The sequence below is a fragment of the Saccopteryx leptura genome, chromosome 4 (assembly GCF_036850995.1).
Source record: "Saccopteryx leptura isolate mSacLep1 chromosome 4, mSacLep1_pri_phased_curated, whole genome shotgun sequence".
Taxonomy (NCBI): Eukaryota; Metazoa; Chordata; class Mammalia; order Chiroptera; family Emballonuridae; genus Saccopteryx; species Saccopteryx leptura.
This window is the reverse complement of record NC_089506.1, coordinates 214,334,532-214,357,664: the sequence shown is the minus strand read 5'-3', so window position 1 is coordinate 214,357,664 and position 23,133 is coordinate 214,334,532. Positions and strand designations below refer to the sequence as shown.

General features: G+C 55.3%; 3 protein-coding genes across 4 annotated transcripts; 2 read left to right on the top strand and 1 right to left on the bottom strand.

Annotated features, from left to right (window-relative positions):
* Positions 1-352: 352 nt before the first annotated feature.
* Positions 353-10,103, top strand: BAIAP3 (BAI1 associated protein 3). The gene is made up of 33 exons (XM_066382978.1): positions 353-483; positions 681-768; positions 937-1,017; positions 1,340-1,447; positions 1,835-1,894; positions 2,039-2,105; positions 2,207-2,402; positions 2,727-2,771; positions 2,895-2,972; positions 3,060-3,162; positions 3,472-3,579; positions 3,670-3,765; positions 3,887-3,990; positions 4,131-4,251; positions 4,720-4,844; positions 4,922-5,012; positions 5,125-5,181; positions 5,271-5,368; positions 5,475-5,526; positions 5,617-5,747; positions 6,030-6,153; positions 6,231-6,374; positions 6,464-6,556; positions 6,654-6,845; positions 6,933-7,001; positions 7,093-7,172; positions 7,242-7,350; positions 8,058-8,129; positions 8,231-8,311; positions 8,389-8,509; positions 8,583-8,706; positions 8,783-8,988; positions 9,061-10,103. Exons 1-33 carry the CDS (start codon positions 353-355, stop codon positions 9,162-9,164), a joined length of 3,459 nt encoding a protein of 1,152 aa, XP_066239075.1. The 3' UTR covers positions 9,165-10,103.
* A 115-nt stretch (positions 10,104-10,218) lies between these two features.
* Positions 10,219-12,804, bottom strand: TSR3 (TSR3 ribosome maturation factor). Of its 2 annotated transcripts, none has more exons than XM_066382984.1 (6): positions 12,593-12,804; positions 12,268-12,487; positions 11,721-11,914; positions 11,074-11,247; positions 10,867-10,930; positions 10,219-10,600 (listed from the first exon to the last, which is right to left on the bottom strand). In XM_066382984.1, exons 1-6 carry the CDS (start codon positions 12,702-12,704, stop codon positions 10,420-10,422), a joined length of 945 nt encoding a protein of 314 aa, XP_066239081.1. In that variant the 5' UTR covers positions 12,705-12,804; the 3' UTR covers positions 10,219-10,419. The 2 variants fall into 2 exon arrangements, with proteins under 2 accessions (XP_066239081.1, XP_066239082.1); XM_066382985.1 differs by having other exon boundaries at positions 12,289-12,487.
* GNPTG (N-acetylglucosamine-1-phosphate transferase subunit gamma) lies at positions 12,797-22,835 on the top strand. The gene is made up of 11 exons (XM_066382986.1): positions 12,797-12,904; positions 13,027-13,084; positions 13,169-13,236; positions 20,399-20,453; positions 20,519-20,602; positions 20,691-20,784; positions 20,864-20,978; positions 21,050-21,132; positions 21,225-21,356; positions 21,447-21,528; positions 21,621-22,835. The coding sequence occupies exons 1-11, from the start codon at positions 12,853-12,855 to the stop codon at positions 21,716-21,718; spliced, it is 921 nt and encodes a 306-aa protein (XP_066239083.1). The 5' UTR covers positions 12,797-12,852; the 3' UTR covers positions 21,719-22,835.
* Positions 22,836-23,133: the final 298 nt, after the last annotated feature.

Genomic DNA, 23,133 nt, shown 5'->3' with positions numbered 1-23,133 from the left:
CTCTGATGACTGACTTAGAGAGACCAAGTGACTTGGCAGGAGTCCTCATGGCCTCCTGGGTTCCCAGCAGAGCCCAGGGTGGGGGTAGCCTCTGGGGCCCCTGCCCTCCCTACCCCCTGCCTCTGGTGGCCATGATGGTGCTAGACGCTGTTCTGGAAAAGGTGCCTGCCCCCTTCTTCTGCCTCAGGCGGTTCCCAGGATCATGGCTTCTGTCGGTGTTTGGTTAACTCAGTAACTGCTCAGTGTGGCGAGTGACATGCTTATTGGGGACTGTATGGCAAGGCCGCTGAACTAATGAAGGAGCAGACGACTGGAAGCCACAGCCAAGCTCTCTGCCCGCAGGTCGCCCGCCATGTCCACCTTGCTAGAGATCAAGAGCAGTGTGCTCAGGCAGGTGCAAGTCTGCCCGTCCTTCCGCCGGAGGACCGAGGAGGAGCCAGGGGGCACCGGTGCTGACCCACAGGAGCCTGCCACAGGGGCCTGGTGGGTGCCCCGGGGCCCAAAGGGAACCTAGCAGGGTCTGACCCCCAGGCTCTGGGGTGCCCTGTGGACATCACGCTGTGCCCGGAGGCATGCCTTGAGTCATGTGGGCTGGTGGCTGGTCCTGAGTGGGCGGCGTGACTGTGAGCCCTGAGCTTTGTGGGGGGTCTGCTGACACCAACCCCGGCCTTTCTTGGCAGGAAGCCCGGGGATGGTGTGGAGTTCTTCACCCAGATGCGCCTTGTCCTGAAGAAGGCGGAGGGCAGACGGAGCCTGCCATGCCCTGAGGTGAGGACAGGGCTTGCAAGGGCACTGCTGTGTGGCATGGGGGCACTGCGCCAGGCCTCCTCACCTGCCCCTCTGCATCCAGCCCTCCACATCCCATTCCCCCCTCCCTGGCACACCCCCACAGGATCCCTGCCTTCGGAGACCCTCACCTAAGTACCCCACTCTTAGGTCCTCTTACGCAGCAGCTCACCGGCTCCCAGTGAGCCTGTGGACCCCAACCGTGGCCTGAGAGCCCTGACCCAGGAGGAGGTGAGAGGGACGGGGTTCTGGGTCCAGGGTGGGGCTGTGAGTACCTACTGTGTGCCAGGCGCAGAGTCTGGGAATAGATGGACAGTAAAGGCGGCTGGGGTGGTGGGCCAGGCCTCCCTATGGAAGTGAGTAAGGAGCAGGGGTCAGTGGTGAGTAGGCCCCCAGTGGAGGGCTAGGCCAGTGTCAAGGCTCTGAGGCAGGGAAGGGGCTCAGCCAGTGGGAGGAGCTGCTGCAGGCTGGGCTGGACATAGGGGATGGACCCAGGGAGCCTACGGGGAGACGGGGGTGGGGCAAAGGACTCAGAGTGTGCGCCCCTCCCCAGGTGGAGATGCTTTATGAGGAAGCCTTGTACACCGTCCTCTATCGTGCAGGGACCATGGGCCCCAACCAGGTGGATGACCAGGAGGCCCTCCTGAGCTACCTTCAACAGGTGAGCCCCATAAGCCCCGCCTACCCTGCTCTGGAAAGGACTGAGACCACTGCTCACCCCTAACCCCTCCCCCACTCCCAGCTGCTGACATCACTGTGATATCGCCGAACCACACACACAGATGTGCTCCATATATACCACACACACGCGTGTGTGCATAGGCAGAGATTTACAGGCTGAGAAGTACATCCGGAAGGATGGACAGATACACAGAAGGGTGGGAAGGGTAGACAAACTCATCTTTCCTCCTTACTTCTGTGTGCTTCCCCAACCTGGGCCATTTGCAGTCAGGCCTCCCTGGCTAGGGCCATGCCTGGGATCCCCAGGGTGATGGCCAGCCTTCCTTTGGGGGTCACCTGGGCCTTCACACCTGCTTGCCCTCCACAGGTGTTTGGCACCAGCCCCAAGGAGCATGCAGAGGCCATTGAGCATGTAAAGAAGGCCAAGGTGAGATGCCACCTGCCTGTGCAGAGCTGACCGGCCACAGTGCCCGTGTTCAGGGACTTGGGTGTATGGGGCGGGGGGGACAGGATAGGACTCTAATGTCCACACCGAACTCTTAGAGGCCTCTCAGCACTCCTTTGCTTACAGGCCCCCACATATGCTCTGAAAGTGTCCGTCATACGTGCCAAGAACCTGATGGCCAAAGACCCCAATGGTGAGTGAGGACTGGCTGGAACATTAGCTGTGCCCACACCTGGTGGCCCTGTAGGGGAGGAGGGTCTGGGACCGGACCCTGAGGCACCTGCTGTGTCCCAGGCTTCAGTGACCCGTACTGCATGCTGGGCATCCTGCCGGCCTCCGGGGCCCCACGGGAGCCGGGCCCGCACAAGGAACAGCGCTTCAGCTTCCGCAAGGGTGCCAAGCATGGCAGCCCACCGCCAGCTAAGTGCATCAAGGTCACCGAGATCAAGAGCAGCACCCTGAACCCTGTCTGGAAGGAGCACTTCCTCTTGTAAGGCCCCTCACCCAGCAGCATGTCAGGCAGGGGACTGCCTGAGCAGGTCCAGGGGGGGCATGCGTGAGGCTGTGACCGGAGCCCGACAGCTCACAGCTGTGTGCTGCTCAGTGCCTGCCCTGGGGAACCTAGGGGGCTGGTTATATGCCCACTTTCCAGAGGAGAAAACTAAGGCTCAGAGAGAGCCGTCATGTCCCCATGGCCAGATAGCTTGTTGTGGACGCCTCCCTGTGGCTCCAGAAATTGTCCCTGCTGCAGCCCTGACCAGAAGATCACCTCAGACCCTCCTGGGTATCTGTCTCATCTCTGTTTTCCTTGTAGTGAGATTGAGGATGTCAGCACGGACCAGCTGCACCTGGACATCTGGTATGGGCCCCTGTGCCCTGCAGGACAGGGGGTGTGGGTGCCTCTGGTCTGAGGGTCGTGGGTGGGGCACTTAGGGCCAGGCTGGGCTCCAGACAAGCCAGGTGTCCTCCAAACCACCTCCAGGGACCATGACGATGATGTGTCACTGGTAGAGGCATGCAGGAAGCTAAATGAAGTCATCGGCCTGAAGGGCATGAGCAGGTAGACCAGGTGGGATCCTTGTGCCCTCCCATGCTGGTGGTGGCTCCCCAGGGACAATGGGTGTGACACCCACCCTGCTGTGCCCAGGTATTTCAAACAGATTGTCAAGTCAGCCCGTGCAAATGGGAGGGCTGGGCCCACAGAGGACCACAATGACGACTTCCTGGGGTGCCTCAACATACCCATCTGGGTGAGTGGCCACAAAGACTTCACTCACAGAACACCTGCTTGTGGGTCCCTCATCCTCCTGGGATACTGCCAGTGGCGATGTCCTGTAATCCCCCAAGAGTCTCCCATCTTTCTTGGGCTGGGGGGAGAACCTCGCTGCGGGAAAGAGACCGCCTCCTGGGGCCCCTCTGTCCAGGAGCCCTTGAGAGCTTTGTGCCAGTTGTCCCAGTTCAGTGGGGAGCGCAGAGGCCTGTGTTCTCCCCACAGTCCCGCAGCATCGGTGGGGGAGGGAAAGGGGGAAGGAATCACCAGCTGAACCCCCTTTTGGCAGGAAGTGCCTGTGGCTGGCGAGGACCGATGGTTCAAGCTGGAACCACGCTCCAGCGCCTCCCGCGTGCAGGGAGACTGCCAGCTGGTGCTCAAGCTGATCACCACGCAGGTTGGAAGCCGTGGGGAATCGTAGGGGCTCCCGCCCTGCACCCCACCCTGTGGCTCGGGCACCTGGTGAAGGACGGGCCCTGCATTCCAGAGGGACACGGTCATGAGCCAACGCGGGCGGTCGGGCTTCCTGTCCTACCTGCTGCTGCTGAGCCGTCTGCTGCAGTTTGAGCACAGAGCCGAGGAGGTAAAGGCGCCCTCAGGACCCTGCGGCATCCGTGCGCAGCCTGGGAAGGACAAGTGCGGGGACTGCGAGCTGGAGGGGATGGGGATCTCCCACCTCCACCCACGCCCAGTCCCTCCCCCAGCCCAATTCCAGCAGCTGGCGGGGCGACCTCAGCGGGCCAGCGGCCACCTTGCTCTGTCTGCACGGAGCGCAAAGCAACCTGTCTGAGCTGCAACTGGCTGTGCTGTGAGTGGGCGGGGCAGTGTCAGTGGGTGGATGGGGCAAGGGAAGGGGCAGTCCTATGAGTGGGCGGGGCTATAGGGGTTCGTTGGGTGTGTGGGTCCCGCCCGACGCCTCTGCCCTGACTCTGGGCCGAGCCCCGATAGGCACTGGCAGGTCAGCAGCCGCCACCATCAGACCTGCACCCTGGACTACGGCTACCTGCTGGGGCTGCTGGAGGACATGCAGGCGCACTGGGAGGAAGCAGCCTCGCTGCCCCAGGAGCAGGTGGGCTCGGCCGTGTGTCCCGAAAACGTTTTTCCTGGGGTGTGCTGAGGGCCCGCTCAGGCTGGGGCAGGCAGTGAGGGATCGAGTCCTCTTTTTTTTTTTTTTTTTTTGGACTGCATGTCCCGCGAAAGTGGTGGCGGGTCGAAAGCAAACTGCATAATGTAGGAGAGAGCAAGAGGTCTGTGGTACAGAGATACGGATGTGTTGGAGGAAGGTCATGCACTTCAGCTGTTCAACAACCTCTGAGAAAGTGGGCGCTGCAGACCGCAAAGGGAACAGCAGGTGGTGCAGACGCGAGGCCGTATCTGCCGCTAGGGGGAGCTATGGGAGCTGAGGTTGGAGAAGAATGCAGAAGAGATCGTTGGGGTTGGAGGCTGCTCCTCAGGACAGAAATTTGCAGAACCACTGACCCGCCCCCGGGGAGGGTGGAGGCTCAAGGGTCAGCTGGGAAAACCCTTGCGTCCCCAGGAGGAGAGCCTCGCCGACAGCTTCTCTGCCTTCTCTGAGTTCGCTCTGCGGCTGCTGCGCCAGCTTCGGGACTACTTCCCCGCCACCAACAGCACCGCCATGCACCGCCTGGAGCTGCTGCTGAAGTGGGTGCCACTGCTAGCACGAGGTGGGCAGGGGACCAGGTGAGACAGCCGCCAGTCAGCTGTGGCTCCTCACTCAGGTGCCTGGACAAGCTGCAGCTCTTCCAGCCATCCTTTGAAATATGCCCCTTCGAGACCGCGCTAAACGTGGACATCACTGCTGCCCTGAAAGTGCGTCGGGAGCCCAGCCCCACCCCGTGCCACTCAGCGGCAGACCCGGGCCCTCTGTCCTTCCTGTCCTTCCTTCCCACCCACCACGCTGCCTCGGTGGCTTCCTTTGCAGAGAGGCAACCGCGAGTGGTATGACAGGCTCCTGAATGCCAAGAGTCCTCGAGAGCAGGTACAGCTCAGAGAGGGCGTGGCCGTGGCCGAGGGTGGGGGGAGGTGGGTGCAGGTCAAAAGGTCAGTGTGAACAGTGCTTCCTTGCAGCCAGGGCTGCAGCGACTTCCTGGGCTGGTCGAGCTGGTGGACGCCATCTATGAGGACCTGCAGTCCTGCTACAGCATCTATGCCAGCCTCTTCCACAGGTGGCTCTCAGGGCTCTTCCTGCTGCCCCTGCACCCAGCCCCTCCAGTGCTGCCACTGGGGCCTGGGGCCAGGGCTGAGCAGGTGTCTGGGCTGTGTCCTTTGCAGCATTGTCAAGATCGACTTCTTCACTTTGACCTTCCGGCAGCTGGAGCATCTGGTGAGGCAGGAGGGTTGGGGGAGGCAGCCTGGCTGGGAGGGGGTCTCTGTTTCCTTGTTGCTGACAGCCTGACTCCACCTTTCTGGGCAGGTAGCTGAAGAGGTGTGGGTGCTGACAGAGGAGCTGCACCCTAAGATGACCCTCGAGGTGGCCTCACAGCTCTTCGAGCTCTACGTGTCCCTGGCAGACATCCAGCGCTTTTGGGGCAGCATCCTGGGCCGGTAGGTGTCCTGTCCCACCTAATCTCTCCCCTCCCCCACCTGTCCCTCCTTCCACTGAACCCCTCCCTCCACCTGTTTCCCCTCCGACCCGCCCGATCCCCCTTCCTCTTCCTCACCTGCCCCTCCCCCACATGTTCCCTAGCTTCTTCTAGGAGGACTCTAGAACAGGAGCCCGAAAGCCCTGGGCAGGAGGCTCTCCTGGGAACTCCCTAGGCCGGGGACCCTGGGCCATGCTGGCACAGGGTATGAGTTGGGCATGCTTTGACTTGTTTCCTGCCACAGGGACAGCCGCTCCCTGGCCCTGACCGGTATCCACGTCCAGTTCCTACCTGCCGTGAAGCTTTGGCTCCAGGTGCTGCGGGACCAGACCAAATGGAGACTTCAGGGAGCTGTTGACGTGGACACAGTGAGTGAGCATCCAGTCCAAGGGCACAGGGACCCATCCAGGGCCCCTCACAACCAGGCCTCCTCTTGTCTCCCCAGCTGGAGCCTATGGACAGCTCTTCCAAGCACAGTAGCTCTGCAACCACCGCAAGTCTCTGCTTCAGCCACATCCAGGAGCTGTGGGCTTGCTTGGCATGGCCCGACGCTGCCCAGGTCCAAGGGTTGGGCAGCCAACTTAGCCAGGTGGGAACTATAACCTGAGACTAGGTCAGGGTCTGGAAGGGCAGCAGGGCCTGGGATGTGGCCCACAGCTCAAGTCCATGTCCTACCAGGACCTGTGCGAAGCCGCCCTCTTCTATACCAGGCTGCTGAGGAAGAAGGTGGACACTCAGCCCAGGGCCTCAGGCGAGGCAGTGAGTGAGCCGGTGAGTGGGCTGGCAGGCAGGCACATGGGGGCAGGAGGCTGGGTGGGGCCACCACGTGACCGTGAGAACACTGACCCCATCTGGCACACCTTTCCAGTTCTGCGTGGTCCTCAATAATGTGGAGCTCCTGCGCAGGGCTGTTGGCCAGGCACTGCGAGGCCTGGCATGGCCAGAGGGGGCTTCGGGGTTCGCAGGAGAGCTCCCGCGACCCCTGCTTAGCTGCACACAGACTCTGGATGAGGACCTGCAGCGGGAGGCCCACACTGTGACGGCGCACCTGACCTCCAAGGTGGGCTAGGAGGGCAGGGCAGGGACCTGGCTTTCCCCTCCGCCCCCCCCCCCCCACTACCTCAGTGCTGAGCCTCGCCCTCCTCAGATGGTGGGCGACATCAGAAAGTACGTGCAGCACATCAGCCTCTCGCCTGACTCCATCCAGAATGATGAGGTGAGTGCTCGGGCAGCTGAGGGCTTGGCCTGGTGGGAAGTGTGTGTGGTGGGGGCCAGGTGCAGTCTGGCCCCGAGAACTCTCCCCACAGGCCGTGGACCCACTCATGAAATACCTGGACGAGAAGCTGGCCCTGCTGAACACCTTGCTCGTGAAGGGGAACCTGAACAGGTATGGCCTGAGGGGGGTGGGAGGAGCAGGGCAGGCCAGGGTCCCCTCACAGAGGCTGTGTCCCTGCAGGGTACTGGAGGCCCTCTGGGAGCTGCTCCTGCAGACCATTCTACAGGCGCTGGGCACCAACCTTGATGTCTCTGCCGACTTCTACAACCGCTTCCACTTTACACTGGAGGTAGGACCTTGTGGAGGTGCCTCCCACACACTGCCAGGCTCCAGGGGGCAAGGCTGCTGCCCCTCCCCTTGGCCTTGTGGCCTCCTGCCTGCATGCCTGGCTTGCCCAGTCTGGCCAGCTCCTCCTCACCAACCCACTTGGGTCAGCAGTACCTGGGATGCTTACTAAGACAACTGTCACCTGAACAGGCAGTGGCACAGTGGATAGAGCATCAGACTGGGACACAGAGGACCCAGGTTAGAAACCCTGAGGTCACCAGCTTGAGTGCCGGCTCATCTGGCTTGAGCAGAGACTCACCAGCTTGAGCGCAGGGTCGCCGGCTTGAGTGTGGGATCATAGAGCCCAAAGGTCGCTGGCTTGAGCAAGAGGTCACTGGCTCTGCTGGAGCCCCCCCTCCCGGTCAAGGCACATATGAAAAAGCAATCACTGAACAACTAAGGAGTTGCAACGAAGAATTGATGATTTTCATCTCTTTCCCTTCCTGTCTGTCCCTACCTGTCCCTCTCTCTGTCCAAAAAAAATAAGAGTTGTCTGGCCTCAGGCACCAGTATTTTCCCAAGTTTCCTGGGGGTTTCTGATGCACCGTCGATGTGACAGGTGGCTGCCCCACCTCTGGAGATCCCAGGACTACTAACTCAAGGTTCCCATCTCAGCCTTCTGTCCCAGCACACACAATCTGACACCTCCCCCTTCTTGTCCTGCCCTAGGCCCTGGTCACTTTTTTCCACGCGGATGGACAGGGTCTGCCTCTGGAGGACCTGAGGGATGGAAGCTACAAGGTGAGGGCTGGCCCTTGGCCACCACCCTGCACTAGCCCCTGTGCCTTGGGGGCCTGTGCGCTGGAGGAGTCGGAGACCACCTTCTTCCTCCCCCCCAACAGAAGCTGGAGGAGGAGCTGCGCCTCCACAGGTGTTCCACCCGGGAGTGCATCGAGCAGTATTACCTGGACAAACTGAAGCAGGTATGTGGCCAAGGTGTGGGCCACAGTCGTGCCCCCAAGCCCCCGAGCCCGGCTCACTGGCCCACGGCTTCTTGCAGAGGTCTCTGGAGCAGAAGCGGTATGGGCGCCTGAGCGTACGTTGCTATTACGAGGCAGCCGAGCAGCGGCTGGTGGTGGAGGTGCTGCACGCTGCTGACTTGCTCCCGCTGGACGCCAATGGTGAGGGGCAGAGGCATGGCCACTTGGGGGCAAGCCAGTGGGGTGACAGTCTGCTCAAGGCCCTACCCCCCAGGTCTGAGCGACCCCTTTGTGATTGTGGAGCTGGGCCCGCCACACCACTTCCCGCTGGTCCACAGCCAGAGGACCCAGGTGAAAAGCCGGACGCTGCACCCAGTGTACGATGAACTCTTCCACTTGTGAGTGTTGCCCCTGCCAGCCCAGCACCAAGACACGCAGGAAGCAGGTCTGCAGCTGACTGCCCTCTGCTTGCAGCTCTGTGTCGGCAGAGGCGTGCCGCCGCCGCGGGGCCTGTGTGCTCTTCAGGGTCATGGACCATGACTGGCTGTCCACCAACGACTTCGCAGGGGAGGCAGCCCTCAGCTTAGGCAGCATTAGCGGCATCGTACGGCCCCAGGTCGGGGGAAGCACGAAGGCTGGGCAGCCCATCACCCTGCACCTGCGCCGGCCCAGAGCCCAGGGTGAGTGGGGGCCGGGGAGCAGGGGGTGTGAGGGCTGGCAGGGCCTGATGCTGCCTGTCCTCCTGTCTACAGTGAGGTCTGCGCTGAGGATGCTGGAGGGCCGCACCAATAGGGAGGCACAGGAGTTTGTCAAGAGACTCAAGGAACTGGAGAAATTCATGGAGGCGGACCCATGAGCCCCCTGCAGCTATCAGCCCCCAAACCTCCCAAGTCCCTTGGTGTCATCTCACCCTGTGGTCAGCTTACCACAGCCAGGGCTCGTGGCGCCTCTCCTGCTGTGGTGTTTGTGCTATGGCTCCACCCCTACCCCCCCAGCTCCTGTCTGCCCTGGTGTGGCCATGTGGTATGTGCTGTGAACGCCTTGCACCCATCACATATCCCTGAACCCTGCATCTGGGCAGCCAACTCCATGGGGCCTGGCCAGCAGCTACCCCCTGAACATGGAGCAGAAGCCTGGACACCAGGTCAGCTTCCCCACCTGCCTGCTGGCAATTTCACCACCTCAGGGCGGGTGTGCACTTGTCTTAAAACAGGGTTCTCAGTGGGAAGGCCGGGACTTTGCTTCCCAGAGAACATAAGCCCATGTCTGGAGATATTTCTGGTGGCCACACGTGGAGGTTGAAGGGGTACTCCTGATAGCAGTGGACCAAGTTCAGGGATGCTGCTTAATACCCTGCAAGGAACCAGACAGCATTCTCTCCCCAAGGAAGAACGGTCCATCCCCAGTGTCACCAGTGCCACAGCACAAGTGTCTTAGAGGAAGCACTCTCCTTATCTCTCCCGGGGTTGGGGGGAGGCCAGGAGCTCACTAGGCTGAGAGCAGGAAGACCAGGGTTTAAGTCTGAACCACCTAAGCCTTAGGGAGAAGCCCTTCCCAGGGTCCCAGGTAGAGGGAGAGAGCAGTTGCAGTGTTCCCACCCTCTCTGGGCTCCAGAACCCCCTGCCTAGAGGGAATGTGGAAGAGAGATTTGCTAACACTGTCATAAGTCTCCAGTTCCCCACCTGGATCCTAGGCCCAGGAAGGGTCCCCTGGGTCACTCTATGAGGCTGGCGGGTCACTCTAAGGAGCTCCGTGCTGACTGGTCACCTGTCTGGCTTTCACGTACATATTCATGCCTCCACAAGAACTACTCCATAGCCCCCCACCTCCATGGCCCAGAGCTTTTCAGGCAGGGTTTCTCACTAAAAGCTGAGAGTCCCCCAAGCTCAAAGAAACAGGTTCACACAATCGTCTTCAGCGTCTTCATAGGGGACTCTGAGGCAGGCCCCAGAGCAAGGCATTGAGAGAGGATGTAGGGGAGAACCAGAGAGGCCCGTGCTGCTTGCAGATGCAACAGGTTGAGTCCTCCAGGGCTGCTGTTCCCACCAGTCCCACAGCTGCCTCTAGATTTCCTCCGTCACTCTGCTTCAGAAAATACATGTCTGCAACCTTTAGTCTCTCTGCCGTTTCTTGCTTCCTTTCCAAACCTCAGTGGGGGCCCTGGCCTCTGACTCTTGCTCTGGAGTCTCCTCTTCTGCGCAACTGCTGCTGCTGCCTCCTCCATCCTTGGCTTCAGGCCCAAGTTCTTCAGACTCCTCCTCACTGTCACTGGCACCACTGTCCCTGGGCAGACTGGAAGGAGAGGTGTGCTCACTCAAGCTGCCATCCGTGGCTCATCTGAGGCAATCCTTGGGCACATTGATCCACAAAGGCCCCCAGACTGAGTACATATCCCTCCTACTCCATGTTCTCAAAACCAAAACCTCTCAGTGGGGCATCCACCCCACCTTTTCCAGTCAACCCCCTTTCCCTCCCACCACAGCAAGAGGGGCTGAGGCCAGAGGCAGAGGACAGCCCTGGGTCTGTGCTGCCACTAAACTGGGAAGCTGAGAACCTACCAGGTGCCAGCCACAGGCCTGTTGGGGTTTGCAAACTCTCGCCCTGAATCCACATCAAAGGGATCTGAATGGAGGGAGCAAAGAGGACAGTCACAAATAGCTTTGAGCAGAACCCAGCCTTCCACCTCAGGAGCTGCTCAAAGAGGTGGAAGGCATGGAGGGTCCTGGCTCCCACCTAGGGGGGCTCGTGTCCATGCCATGCCTCACCGATCTCCTCCTGGGGGCGCTCCCTGGCATGGGCCAGGTATGCCTGCTCTGCCTGCAGCACCTCCTCTGGGCTGCAGCAGGCTGCATACTTGTCCAGGAGCTGACGGTTCAGGTCTAGGAAAGTCTTGCCCCACTTGAATTTTCGCAGCAAAATCACAGCAAGGTCTGAGAAGCCTGACACCACAGAAACAGGAAAGCCAAGAATGTCAACAATCCCTTTCCCATCCTGAGCGTGTACCTGGCATACTCAGTGCTAAAAGTCCCTGACGGACACCATCCAACAGTCCAGACAGCCTATGCCTGCCCCTGCAGGCCACTATGTCCCCCAGCCCGTGTCTCACAGGGCTGCCCATCTGGGCCTCTATTGGGACATAAGTTCTCTGAGGATGAGTTGAAAGATGACGGAGGGCTCTCAGGGGAGTGGGCCGTGATAACAAGGACAAACGAGTGCTTGCAGGCCAGCACATTTTGCCACCTCAGCCCCACGGGGAAGGGGAAGATTTTAAGTGGGAGTTGGGGTAGAAACCCTGGCCTGTCCATCTCAATCACTGCCACACACACCCTCACACTTCTCCTGGGACTTGGGAGCACAAAAACACTGCCAGGAGCACAGCCAGGCCTCCAGGCTGCCAGGCCCAGACACTCACCCAGGATGCAGAATGTGGCTGCAAAAGCCTCCACACAGGACAGTTTGCAGGGTCGGCCATAGTTCACCGGGTTGGCGGCCACCAGGTGGGGGAGCAGCCGGAAGTGGCTCCCCCGCATCTTCTCAAACGGTGTGTCCTCCAGTCTGGCCCAGGAGCAGTCGATGACAGCCACCCCCGACTGGGCCACCAGCTGTCTGCCAGGAGCAGCATAGGGTTCTGGGGGCCAGCACCACCTTGGTGATGGCCCCTAGAACAAGTATGTCCCTGGATACTCGCTTCATTAGAGATACAAGGTCGTCATTCCCCTGCCTCAATCCCTAAGGACCCTTACTGGCGAAGCTTTGAGGCAGCTAGGGATCTGGAACAGACTTATTTATTCAGGTAACGTTTAATTGAGAGCTAATATGCTCTGGGCTCTGCACTAAGCAATGGAGACAAGACAAGTATAAACAGGTGAGCCCGAAAGGAATAACGCGCCAGAGCCAGGAGGTAAGGGGGTCCAGGCAGACACCCTGCTCATTCCCGCTTCCTGGCTTCTCGCGCCTACCTGTCAGCGGGGGACACGTACTGGGAGCCCACGGGGCTGAGCACGAGGCCGCCGAACCTGTGGCCCAGGCGGAGGCAGCGCACCAGGCCCAGGCGGGCCAGCTTGCGGCCGGTGCAGCGCCGGGGGTCGCAGTGGCCCAGCTCCCACATTGCCAGCGTACAAGGCAGCCGCGCCGGGCTCCGGTCGTCCCTGTCCTCGGCTGCCTCTGACTCCACGGAAGCTGCACGGGGCAAAGAATAGGACCGAGCCCCAGCGCGGCTCGCCCTGACCGCCCTGGGCCTCCGTCCCCAGCCCCGGCCCAGCCTGCGGATCACGCCCCACTCACCGCGCAGCGCGACGCCCACCTCCTCGGCGAACGCTTCCAGGGAGCGCCCCGCGGGACGCCGGGTGCGGCCGCTTTCCGCCCCCGGCCCGCGCGCTGCCCTTCGGCGGCCCATAGCGGGGATCGCGGCCCGCGAGACCCGGGAGCGAACCCCTTCACCCGCAGCCGGGCGCGCTGAGCCTGCGCCGGACGCCCCTTGCAGTTCCGGCGCTCACGTGACCGGCTGACGTTCACGTGACCGCGCGCCCGGCGCGCCGGGAGTGATGGCGGCGAGGTGGGCTCGCTTCTTGCTGCTGGTCGCGCTCGCGGCGTACGGTAAGCGACCCCAACCCCGGCGCGCCCCGCCCGGGCTCCTGCGAGCCTGAGCCCCCTCCTGACCCATCCCCGCGCCCCTGCCCCGGCTGCCCGCCCGCCTCGTCACGTCCCTTTCCCCATAGGGCCCGCGTGCGCAGGTGCGGTCAAGATGAAGGTGGTGGAGGAGCCCAACACGTTCGGGTGAGCAGCCCGGCGTGGCGCGGCGGGGTGGGCCGAGGGGCGGCCCAGCGCCCGGTCTCTCCCTGACCCTGCCGCTTCCCGCAGGCTCAATAACCCATTCCTGCCCCAGACCAGTCGCCTGCAGCCGAAGAGAGATCCTTCGCCCGTGTCTGGTGAGTGCGGCACCCTACTGCGGACCTGCTGATGGCCGGGGAGGGAGCAGGGACCGGGCCTGGGTTCGGAGGTAGACGGGGTCAGCGCTCCGGGACCTGCTCGAGGGGGGCCAAGGAGAGAAGGAGGGCGTGGAATGACTTGCCTTGAAAGTTAGGGCCTGGAGGCTCATTCATTGGTTTGTCAGTCTTCTAGAGTTATTTTCTTGCGCGATAATACTCCAGAACGTTTTCATACCAAGTTGAATAGTTGCCCACCGGACTTAGGTCTTTATTTCCTTCTCTAGAGGTGATCTCTGTTAACACTTTGGTGTCTGTCCTTCCAGATAGGTTTTACGCTTTTACGTGCGTAGGTTTACAAGTAAAAAACGTGTTGTAAGTTTTTTTGTGACCTTTGTGTTACTTTTTTAAACCGTACTACTACACAGGTTTGTGTATTTCGTGTTGTCATTCACTGTGTCTTGGAACTTTTCACGGTGGTGGATGCAGGTCTTCATTCTTTTCAATTGATGCTCAGTATTCCCAAGGATGGCTCTGCCTCCGGTTATAGTTAAGCATTACATTGTTTCTGTTTTTTGGCCGTGAAAAGCAGTTCTGTGTGGAACATGCCTCAGAGGGACTGCATCTTTATAGGTGAATGGTTTTCTTTCTTTCTTTTTTGGATTTTATTTTACTGATTTAGAGAGGAGAGGAGAGAGAGAGAGAGAGAGAGAGAGAGGAGAGAGAGAGAGAGAGAAAGGGAGAAAGGCAGGGAGAAGGAGGAATGGGAAGCACTAGCTCACAGTTGCTTCTGTAGGTGCCTTGACCCTGCAAGCCAGGGGTCTTGAACCACAAGTCAGGCATGAGTGGTTTTTTAAGACAGGATCTTAGAAATGGCTAATACAATAAACTAGTATTAAATATAAGAAACAAAACCCAATGATTTTTTTTTTATTATTTGAGAGAGCGAGAGAGAGAAAGATGAGAAACATCAATTTGTAGTTGTGGCACTTTAGCTGTTCATTGATTGCTTTTCATACATGCCTTGATTGGGGAGGTCTAGCGGCTAGACTCTAGCCCATCATCTTGGGCTTTAAGCTAGCGACCATGGGATCCTGTCAGTGATTCCACATTCAAGCTGGCAACCGCATGCTCAAGCTCGTGAGCCTGCACGCAAGCAGGATAAGCCCACGTTCAAACCACCAACCTTGGAGTTTTTGAACCTGGGGCCTCAGTGTCCCAGGTTGATGCTCTGTCCACTGGGCACCACCACCGTTCGGGCAGTATCTTGTAGTTTTAAGTTTACAAGTGTTAATACCTCCTTGGTTAAATTTACTCATATTTTTTCCTTTTTGGTGCTATTAATGGAATCAGTTTCTTAATTTTTTTATGGGTTATTATTAGTGAGTAGAAACACAACTGGTTTTTGAGCATCCATTTTGTATCCTGCAACTTTCTGAATTAATTGTTGTGTATTTTTGTAGGGGTTTCTACATATATAAACATGTTGTCTGCAAGCATGACAAAATTGCTTTTTCCTTTTTTTCTTTTCTTTGCCTAATTGCTCTGGGTAGAACTTCTAGTATGGAGTTGATTAGTGAGTAGCAGTGCTGTGAGTATGCTTTCCTTGTTCCTGATCTTACAGGGGAAGCTTTCATTCATTCACCATTTAATATGCTAGCTATGGGTTGTGCATAGATGCTGTTATTGTGTTGAAGAAGTCTCCTTCCTTACTCATTTGTTAGCTGTTTGTTTTGTTTATTTTTTTAGCAAGGTGAGGATGACAGGGACAGACAGGAAGGGAGAGAGATGAGAAGCATCAGCTCATAGTTGGCAGCACCTTAGTGGCTCATTGATTACTTCTCATACGTGCCCTGATGGAGGAGGGGGGTGAAGGGAGGCTACAGCTGAGTCAATGACCCCTTGCTCAAGCCAGAGACCTTGGGCTTTTGAATCTGGGTCCTTAGCATCCCAGGCCAACACTGTATCCACTGTGCCATCACCTGCTGTTTTTATGGTGAAAGTATTAAATTTTGTCAGGGGCTCCCTTCTGCAACAATTGAGATGATCATATGGTTATATCCCCTTCTGTTAGTGGGATCTAATACATTGATTGGTTTTTGTATTTTGGACCATTTTCACATTCCAAGAATAAACTCTACTTGGTCATGGTGTAGAATCCATTTAATGTGCTGTTGAATTCAATTTGATAGTATTTTGCTGAGGAGTTTTGCTTTAATATTCATAAGGGATGTTGGTCTCTAGTTTTCTTGTGTCTTTTTGGTTTTGTTATGATAATGCAGCCTCAGAAAATTGAGTCAGAAAGTGTTCCCCCATTCAGTTTTTTTGAAAGAGTTTGAGAAGAATTGGTGTTAGTATTTCTAGGAATTTGTCCAGTTCATCTAGTCCAGTGGTCAGCAAACTCATTAGTCAACAGAGCCAAATATCAACAGTACAACGATTGAAATTTCTTTTGAGAGCCAAATTTTTTAAACTTAAACTATATAGGTAAGTACATTCCTTATCGAGGTAGCGCCTGCATGTGGTATTTTGTGGAAGAGCCGCACTCAAGGGGCCAAAAACCGCATGTGGCTCGTGAGCCACGGTTTGCCAACCAGGGATCTAGGTCAGAGGTCCCCAAACTTTTTACACAGGGGGCCAGTTCACTGTCCCTCAGACCGTTGGAGGGCCAGACTATAAAAAAAACTATGAACAAATCCCTATGTACACTGCACATATCTTATTTTAAAGTAAAAAAAACAAAACAGGAACAAATACAATATTTAAAATAAAGAACAAGTAAATTTAAATCAACAAACTGACCAGTATTTCAATGGGAACTATGCTCCTCTCACTGACCACCAATGAAAGAGGTGCCCCTTCCGGAAGTACAGTGGGGGCCGGATAAATGGCCTCAGGGAGCTGCAGTTTGGGGACCCCTGATCTAGGTTATCAATTTGGTGGTGTACAGTTGTTCATAAAATTATAATTCTTCTTATGTCTGTAAAATTGATAGTAATGTCCCTCCTTTTGTTTCTGATTTTAATAATTTGAATCATCTATTTCTAGTCAGTCTTGCTAAACGTTTGTTGATTTTGTTGATCTTTTCAAAGAACCAACTTTTGGTTTTAGAGAATAATTTCTTCCTTCCTGCTGCTACATTAGATTTAGTTTGCTCCTTTTCTAGTTCCTCAAGGTATTCAAGTTAGGTTACTGATTTGAGATCTTATGCAGTGTCAATTTCCTCCTTAGCATTGCTTTCCCTGCACTCTGTAAGTTTGGGTATCTGGTGTTTTCATTGTCTCAAAAGGTTTTTGGTTTTGGTTTTGGCTTTTTTCAGCCAGTAAAGGAAGCATTTATTGACCATACAGGAAGAAAGGGGAAAAGGCACCTTGGAGACAGGTTGAGGGGTTAGCCTGGGAGGAGCTGCCGCTGCTGCCCATTGCTGACCTGGTTGCAGATTTCATGGGGTCCCTCAGAGCTTAGGAGGAGGAGAGGGGCAAGGAATATGCATGGGGGAGAGGAGAAGTGGGGAGGGGAAGGCACGGGCGTACTCCCGGAAGGAGGAGCCATGAGAGTACTTTCTAATTTCCCTTGTGATTTCTTCTTTGACCCACTGGCTATTTAAGATTGCGTTGCTTAATTTCCATATATTTGTGAGTTTCCCACTTTTCTGTTATTGATTTTTGTTTTACACCGTGCTCAGAAAAGAAACTATGATTTCAACCTTTTTGGTTTATTAAGAATTACTTTTGTGTGCTAACGTAGTCTATCCTAGAGAATGTTTCGTGTGCACCTGAAAGAAATACATAGTCTGCTGTTGTTGGGCGGGTATTCCACACGTCTGTTAGGTCCAATTGGTTTACAGTGTCATCTGAATCCTTTATTTCCTGAGGTGGGTTATTGATGTGTCCGAGCGCTGTATTACTGTGTTCCTCCCTTCAGTTATGTTAGTGTTTGCTCATGTATTTTCAAGCTCTTTTATTTGGTGTCTGTTTATAAATATATTAGTGAATTAACCCTTTTATCGATATATGCTCTTGTTTAACAGCTTTTGAATTCCAGTCCATTTTGTCTGAGATTACTGTAGCTAGCTACCCCAAGCTGTCTTTGGTTAATAGTTGCATGAAATGTATTTTTTCATTTTTTTCACTTTCAACCTGCTTGTGTCTTTAGACCTAAAGGGAGTCTCGAACCAGGGTCCTCAGCATCCCAGTCCAACGCTCTATGCACTGCGCCACCGCCTGGTCGGGCTAAAGGGAGTCTCTTATAAGCAGTATATAGTTGGGCCATTTTTTTCTTATCCATTTGACCAAACTTGTACCTTTTGAATGGGAGGTTAATCTTTTTACATTGAAAATAAGTAATCATAGGCATACCTTAGGAGGTACTGTGGGTTTGTTGCCAGACCACTGCAATAAAGCGAATATTGCAGTAAAGTGAGCCACACAAATTTTTTGGTTTCCCAGTGCATGTAAAAATTATGTTTACTATGGTGTAGTAAGTGTACAATATAGCATTATGTCTACAAAATAATGTATTTTTCAATTCCACAATTTCTTTTTGTTTTTGTTTTTGTATTTTTCTGAAGTTGGAAACGGGGAGGCAGTCAGACAGACTCCCGCATGTGCCCGACCGGGATCCACCCAGCATGCCCACCAGGGGGCGATGCTCTGCCCATCTGGGGCGTTGCTCTGTTGCGACCAGAGCCATTCTAGCACCTGAGGCAGAAGCTATGGAGCCATCCCCAGCGCCCGGGCCAACTTTGCTCCCATGGAGCCTTGGCTGTGGGAGGGGAAGAGAGAGACAGAGAAGAAGGAGAGGGGGAGGGGTGGAGAAGCAGATGGGCGCTTCTCCTGTGTGCCCTGGTTGGGAATCGAACCCGGGACTCCTGCACGCCAGGCTGACGCTCTACCACTGAGCCAACCCGCCAGGGCCTGTTTTCCTTTAGTTCTTGGAGCATATTTAAGATACAGTGTGTCCGTAAAGTCATGGTGCACTTTTGACCGGTCACAGGAAAGCAACAAAAGACGATAGAAATGTGAAATCTGCACGAAATAAAAGGAAAACTCTCCCAGTTTCATACCTATTCAGTACAGTTCAATGTGGGCTCACGCACAGATTTTTAGGGCTCCTTAGGTAGCTATCCCGTATAGCCTCTACAGACTCGTCACTGACTGATGGCCTACCAGAATGGGATTTCTCCACCAAACTGCCGGTTTCCTTCAACTGCTTATCCCACTGAGTAATGTTATTCCTATGTGGTGGCGCTTCTTTATAAATGCGCCAATATTCACGTTGCACTTTGGTCACGGATTCGAATTTAGCGAGCCACAGAACACACTGAACTTTCCTCTGTACCATCCACATCTTGACCAGCATAGCCGTGGGCTGCTCCGCTGTAAACACGGTGTTACGTCATCATCTGCGCATGCGCTCATGCTGCCTCATCATCCTACAGAAACTGGGTTTTCCTTTTATTTGGTGCAGATTTCACATTTCTATTGTCTTTTGTTGCTTTCCTGTGACTGGTCAAAAGTGCACCATGACTTTACGGACACACTGTAGTTATTTAAAAGTCTTTAGGGCCCTGGCCGGTTGGCTCAGCGGTAGAGCGTCGGCCTAGCGTGCGGAGGACCCGGGTTCGATTCCTGGCCAGGGCACACAGGAGAAGCGCCCATTGGCTTCTCCACCCCTCCGCCGCGCTTTCCTCTCTGTCTCTCTCTTCCCCTCCTGCAGCCAAGGCTCCATTGGAGCAAAGATGGCCCGGGCGCTGGGGATGGCTCTGTGGCCTCTGCCTCAGGCGCTAGAGTGGCTCTGGTTGCAACATGGCGACGCCCAGGATGGGCAGAGCATCGCCCCCTGGTGGGCAGAGCGTCGCCCCATGGTGGGCATGCCGGGTGGATCCCGGTCGGGTGCATGCGGGAGTCTGTCTGACTGTCTCTCCCCGTTTCCAGCTTCAGAAAAATGGGGAAAAAATAAATAAGTAAATAAATAAGTAAAAGTCTTTAGTAAGTGTAGTGCCTGGACCTCTCCTGGGGTGGCTCTGTCAGCTCTTACCTTTGAATAGGTGGTGTTTTCCTGTTCCTTTGTATGCCTTGCAATTTTTATTAATGGGTCTTTGTAAAAAAGACACTTCTGCCAGTTGTTTGCAGACTGGCTCTGCGCTGGGCCAGACCTTCACCAATAGCTGGGCACACTCTGAACCTAGGCACAGCCTGATGTGCCCCAGCCATGTGCGTGCCTGCTGTTTCCTCAAGTCTCACCCAGCCTCTCCCCAAGGACTTACACGGTTTATCTTGTGTAACTCTTGCCCCACCCACACTCTGAGTCTCTAGGCCCCCTGCAGCTTTAGTGAGCAGCTTTAGTGAGCAGTGCCTACTTTTCTACCTGAGGTCTGAGTTAGGTAGTGGGAGAACAGTCCTCTGGCAGCGCCCCCAGGTTAGACTGTTACAGATAAGGCCTGTGACCATGTCAGGGTGGGGGCTGGGGAGAGCTGTGCACAGGGCAAGAGAAAAATGCCAGCTTGAAGATGCTTTTGTTCTTGGTTCCCACTTGGTTGCTGTAAATCTGTTTTCCAGCCCTGGCTGGTTAGCTCAGTGTTAGAGTGTTGGCCCAGTGTGTGGACGTCCCAGGTTCGATTCCCGGTCAGGGCACACAGGGAAATGAGCTTGGATCTTCCTTAGTCTGAGACTTTGCTCTAGTGTTCCATTTTTAATTTTTTTTTTTAGGTGAGATGAGAGAAGATAGTGAGGCAGACTCCCATGTGTCTCAACCCAGATTGACCTGGCAACCCCATCAGTGGCTGATGCTCCAGTACTAAGCTAATTTTAGTGCCTGAGGCTGATGCGCTCCCACAGAGCTATCCTCAGTGCTTGGGGCCATGATTGAATCTATGGAGCCACTGGCTGCAGATAAGGAAGAGGGAGAAAAGGGGGAAGGGAAGAAGCAGATGGTTGCTTCTCCTGTGTACCCTGACCAGGAATCAAACCCAGGACATCCATACACCAGGCCAATGCTCTATTCACCGAGCTACCAGCCAGGGCCTCATGCTCCCTTTTCATAGTTAAGCCAACCATTTTCCTGGATGGCCCCAGTATTGTGGGTTGTCGGATTTTTCTGCCTGGTCTGTTTCCGCACGCCTGCTCTCACACTGGACTCAGCACGTTGCATTCTCCCCTTCTAGGGCCTGCGCATCTCTTCAGACTTTCTGGCAAGTGCTTCAGCCTAGTGGAGTCCACGTGAGTGAGGGGAGGGGTGGCAGGGGCAGGGGCTAGGACACCCCTGATGGTGGCTATACCCTCAGGTACAAGTACGAGTTCTGCCCATTCCACAACGTGACCCAGCATGAGCAGACCTTCCGCTGGAATGCCTACAGCGGGATCCTTGGGTGAGCTGGGATGGGGACAAGAAAGCAGCTGCAGGCTCCTTGTGGTGGTGCCCTCCTCCAGCCAACCTTATGCTCTGTTCCTCCCTAGCATCTGGCATGAGTGGGAAATAGCCAATAACACCTTCAGGGGCATGTGGATGAGGGACGGTGACTCCTGCCGTACCCGGAGTCGGCAGAGCAAGGTGGGGTTGTGGGGGAGGGGGCCTGAAGGGGTCCCCCCACTCTCCACTGCACATACCCACCAACCAAGGTTTCCCCCAGGTGGAACTTACCTGTGGAAAAAGCAACCGATTGGCTCATGTGTCTGAGCCAAGCACCTGTGTCTATGCGCTGACCTTCGAGACCCCCCTTGTCTGCCACCCCCACTCCTTGTTAGGTAGGATGCCGGGGCCGGGGAGGGGGGCTGCAGAAGGGGGTCAGCTGAGTCTGGGATTTGTTCAACCTTAGTGTACCCAGCTCTGCCCGTGGCCCTGCAGCAGAGGTGGGACCAGGTGGAGCAGGACCTGGCTGATGAGCTAATCACTTCCCAGGTGAGGTGCTGTGGTGGACACCCTCTTGGCTGGGTGGCTGGGTGCAGCACAACCGGGAACTGGGTGTATCCCTCTCTCTCCTTGATCTGCAGGGCTATGAGAAGTTGCTCAGAGCACTTTTTGAGGATGCTGGCTATTTAAAGACCCCAGAGGAAAGTGAATCCGCACAGCAGGAAGGCGGTGCTCAGGGCCTGGTGTTTGAGACCTTGGAGAGCTGCAACAAGGTACAGTGTGGGCGAACAAGTGGGGGCTGGGTTCCCTGGACAGTGTCCCACCAAGGGGCCTGACTTTCCCCTTGAATTTCTCTGTTCCAGGCACATAAAGAGCTGTCAAAGGAGATTAAAAGACTTAAAAGTGTGCTGACCCAACATGGCATCCCCTACACGAAGCCTGCAGGTAAGTCATGCCTGGCGAAGGGGCCGAGCCCACCTTGGGACCCGCCGCCTGTGAGCCAGGTCCAGACCTGTCACTTTCTGGTGTTTTGGCAGAAACTTCCAGCCCTGAGCACTTGGGCTCCAAGACACCCACAGACATGACGGCAGAGCAGCTACGTGGCAATCCAGAGTTGCTTGGGAACACCTTGTGACCTGGGATGGGGCCAAAGACAGAGCCAGACTGAGGTGACTCAGAGCAGGAAGGAGACACAGGCCGCGACCATGGTGCAGAGCGAGACGTGCTGGGACGAACACCCTACAGCACGGAACACGCTTCCTCCGGGCCTTCCGGGCCCCGGCGCTCAGGACTGGACTCAAAGACACGGACGATTAAGATTCAAAGTTTTAATTCCCATACTGATAAAAATAACTCCATGAATTTTGTAAACCATTGCATAAATGCTATAGTGTAAAAAAAATTTAAACAAGTGTTAACAACTTTAAACAATTCACTACAAGTAAATGATTATGTGTTATAAATACTACCTTCTGGGTTAAGAAAATTCCATTCCAGTAACATTCTCATCTAAATACGCAGAACAGACATACAGATTGGGGGCTTCCATAAATTAATCCACATGAAGCGTCCATACTGTGTTGAGGTCTGCTAATCAGTTATATGAGTATGTGACAATATCACCGCTAATATTGAACACTAGAGCTGAGAGACAACACTGAGCACCACACAGCTTCCACTGCTCCGCCCAGCACTCTCCTCCCCTCCCCCACAGATGGGACAGTGAAACCCAGGAGGCCAGCCGTCCCTCCCCAACTGGCCCCAGAAGACCAGGGCCACTGCAGGGGTAGGGAGGACTCCAGGGAGCCGCCCCGGGGGAGCACACCTCAGTGGCAGCCCGAACAGTGCCTGGGCCTCCTGGGAGCTTTATTCTGGGAGGTTCTTTGGTCTTCCCACCGCACCTCTGTTCTCAGAGCCAGTCCTGACCCGAGCGGGGTGAGTGCTCCACGGCTGCGCCCCCAGCCCCAGCTGCAGTGCTGCTGTGAGCACCACCTCCGGCCCCCCAAACTCCACAGAACTGACCAGAGTAGCTTATAAATAGACCTAAAGCTTAATTATTCTTAATTGTTTATAATCTGAAAATGTCTAGGCTAGATATCAGTACTAAACACTGTCCTGTTTTCCAAAAAAAGGCCAAAGGCCTGAAATGGGAAACAAGTGCATAAATATTAATAAAAATAATTTTAAACAGTGATAACAGTAGCACAAAATATACATAATTTCTAAGAGCTAATAAATCATTATCACTATAATTAAAAACAAGATTCACTAAAACCAAGTCAATAACCTTTAGTAGCACACTAGCTGCAGAATGTCATGGAGCCACTTTGAAAATGACAACTTTTAATCAGTTTGTCTTATGTTAAAAAATGTTTTCAACTTCTTATTATAGTAAATACATTCTAATTTGGTCACTGATAAAAATTTTTACCTAGTCACTTTGCACTTTAAAAATGCTATTAAAAGTCTTTGGCAAAGCCCCAGGCAGGTGTAAACATGTCGGTGTTCACGTCCAGGCCAGAGGGGCCAGTACCTGCTCCTGCTCCTGCC

Coding starts and splice junctions, on each gene's coding strand:
- BAIAP3 (XM_066382978.1), top strand. CDS start 353: ATGTCCACCTTGCTAGAGATCAAGAGCAGTGTGCTCAGGCAGGTGCAA. Junction 3,766..3,886: donor TTGAGCACAGAGCCGAGGAG/GTAAAGGCGCCC, acceptor TCCCTCCCCCAG/CCCAATTCCAGCAGCTGGCG. Junction 8,707..8,782: donor TACGATGAACTCTTCCACTT/GTGAGTGTTGCC, acceptor CTCTGCTTGCAG/CTCTGTGTCGGCAGAGGCGT.
- TSR3 (XM_066382984.1), bottom strand. CDS start 12,704: ATGGGCCGCCGAAGGGCAGCGCGCGGGCCGGGGGCGGAAAGCGGCCGC. Junction 11,248..11,720: donor AGCCACATTCTGCATCCTGG/GTGAGTGTCTGG, acceptor CTGTGGTGTCAG/GCTTCTCAGACCTTGCTGTG. Junction 10,601..10,866: donor AGGCCTGTGGCTGGCACCTG/GTAGGTTCTCAG, acceptor CTCTCCTTCCAG/TCTGCCCAGGGACAGTGGTG.
- GNPTG (XM_066382986.1), top strand. CDS start 12,853: ATGGCGGCGAGGTGGGCTCGCTTCTTGCTGCTGGTCGCGCTCGCGGCG. Junction 13,085..13,168: donor GAGGAGCCCAACACGTTCGG/GTGAGCAGCCCG, acceptor CGCTTCCCGCAG/GCTCAATAACCCATTCCTGC. Junction 21,357..21,446: donor CCTTGGAGAGCTGCAACAAG/GTACAGTGTGGG, acceptor TCTCTGTTCCAG/GCACATAAAGAGCTGTCAAA.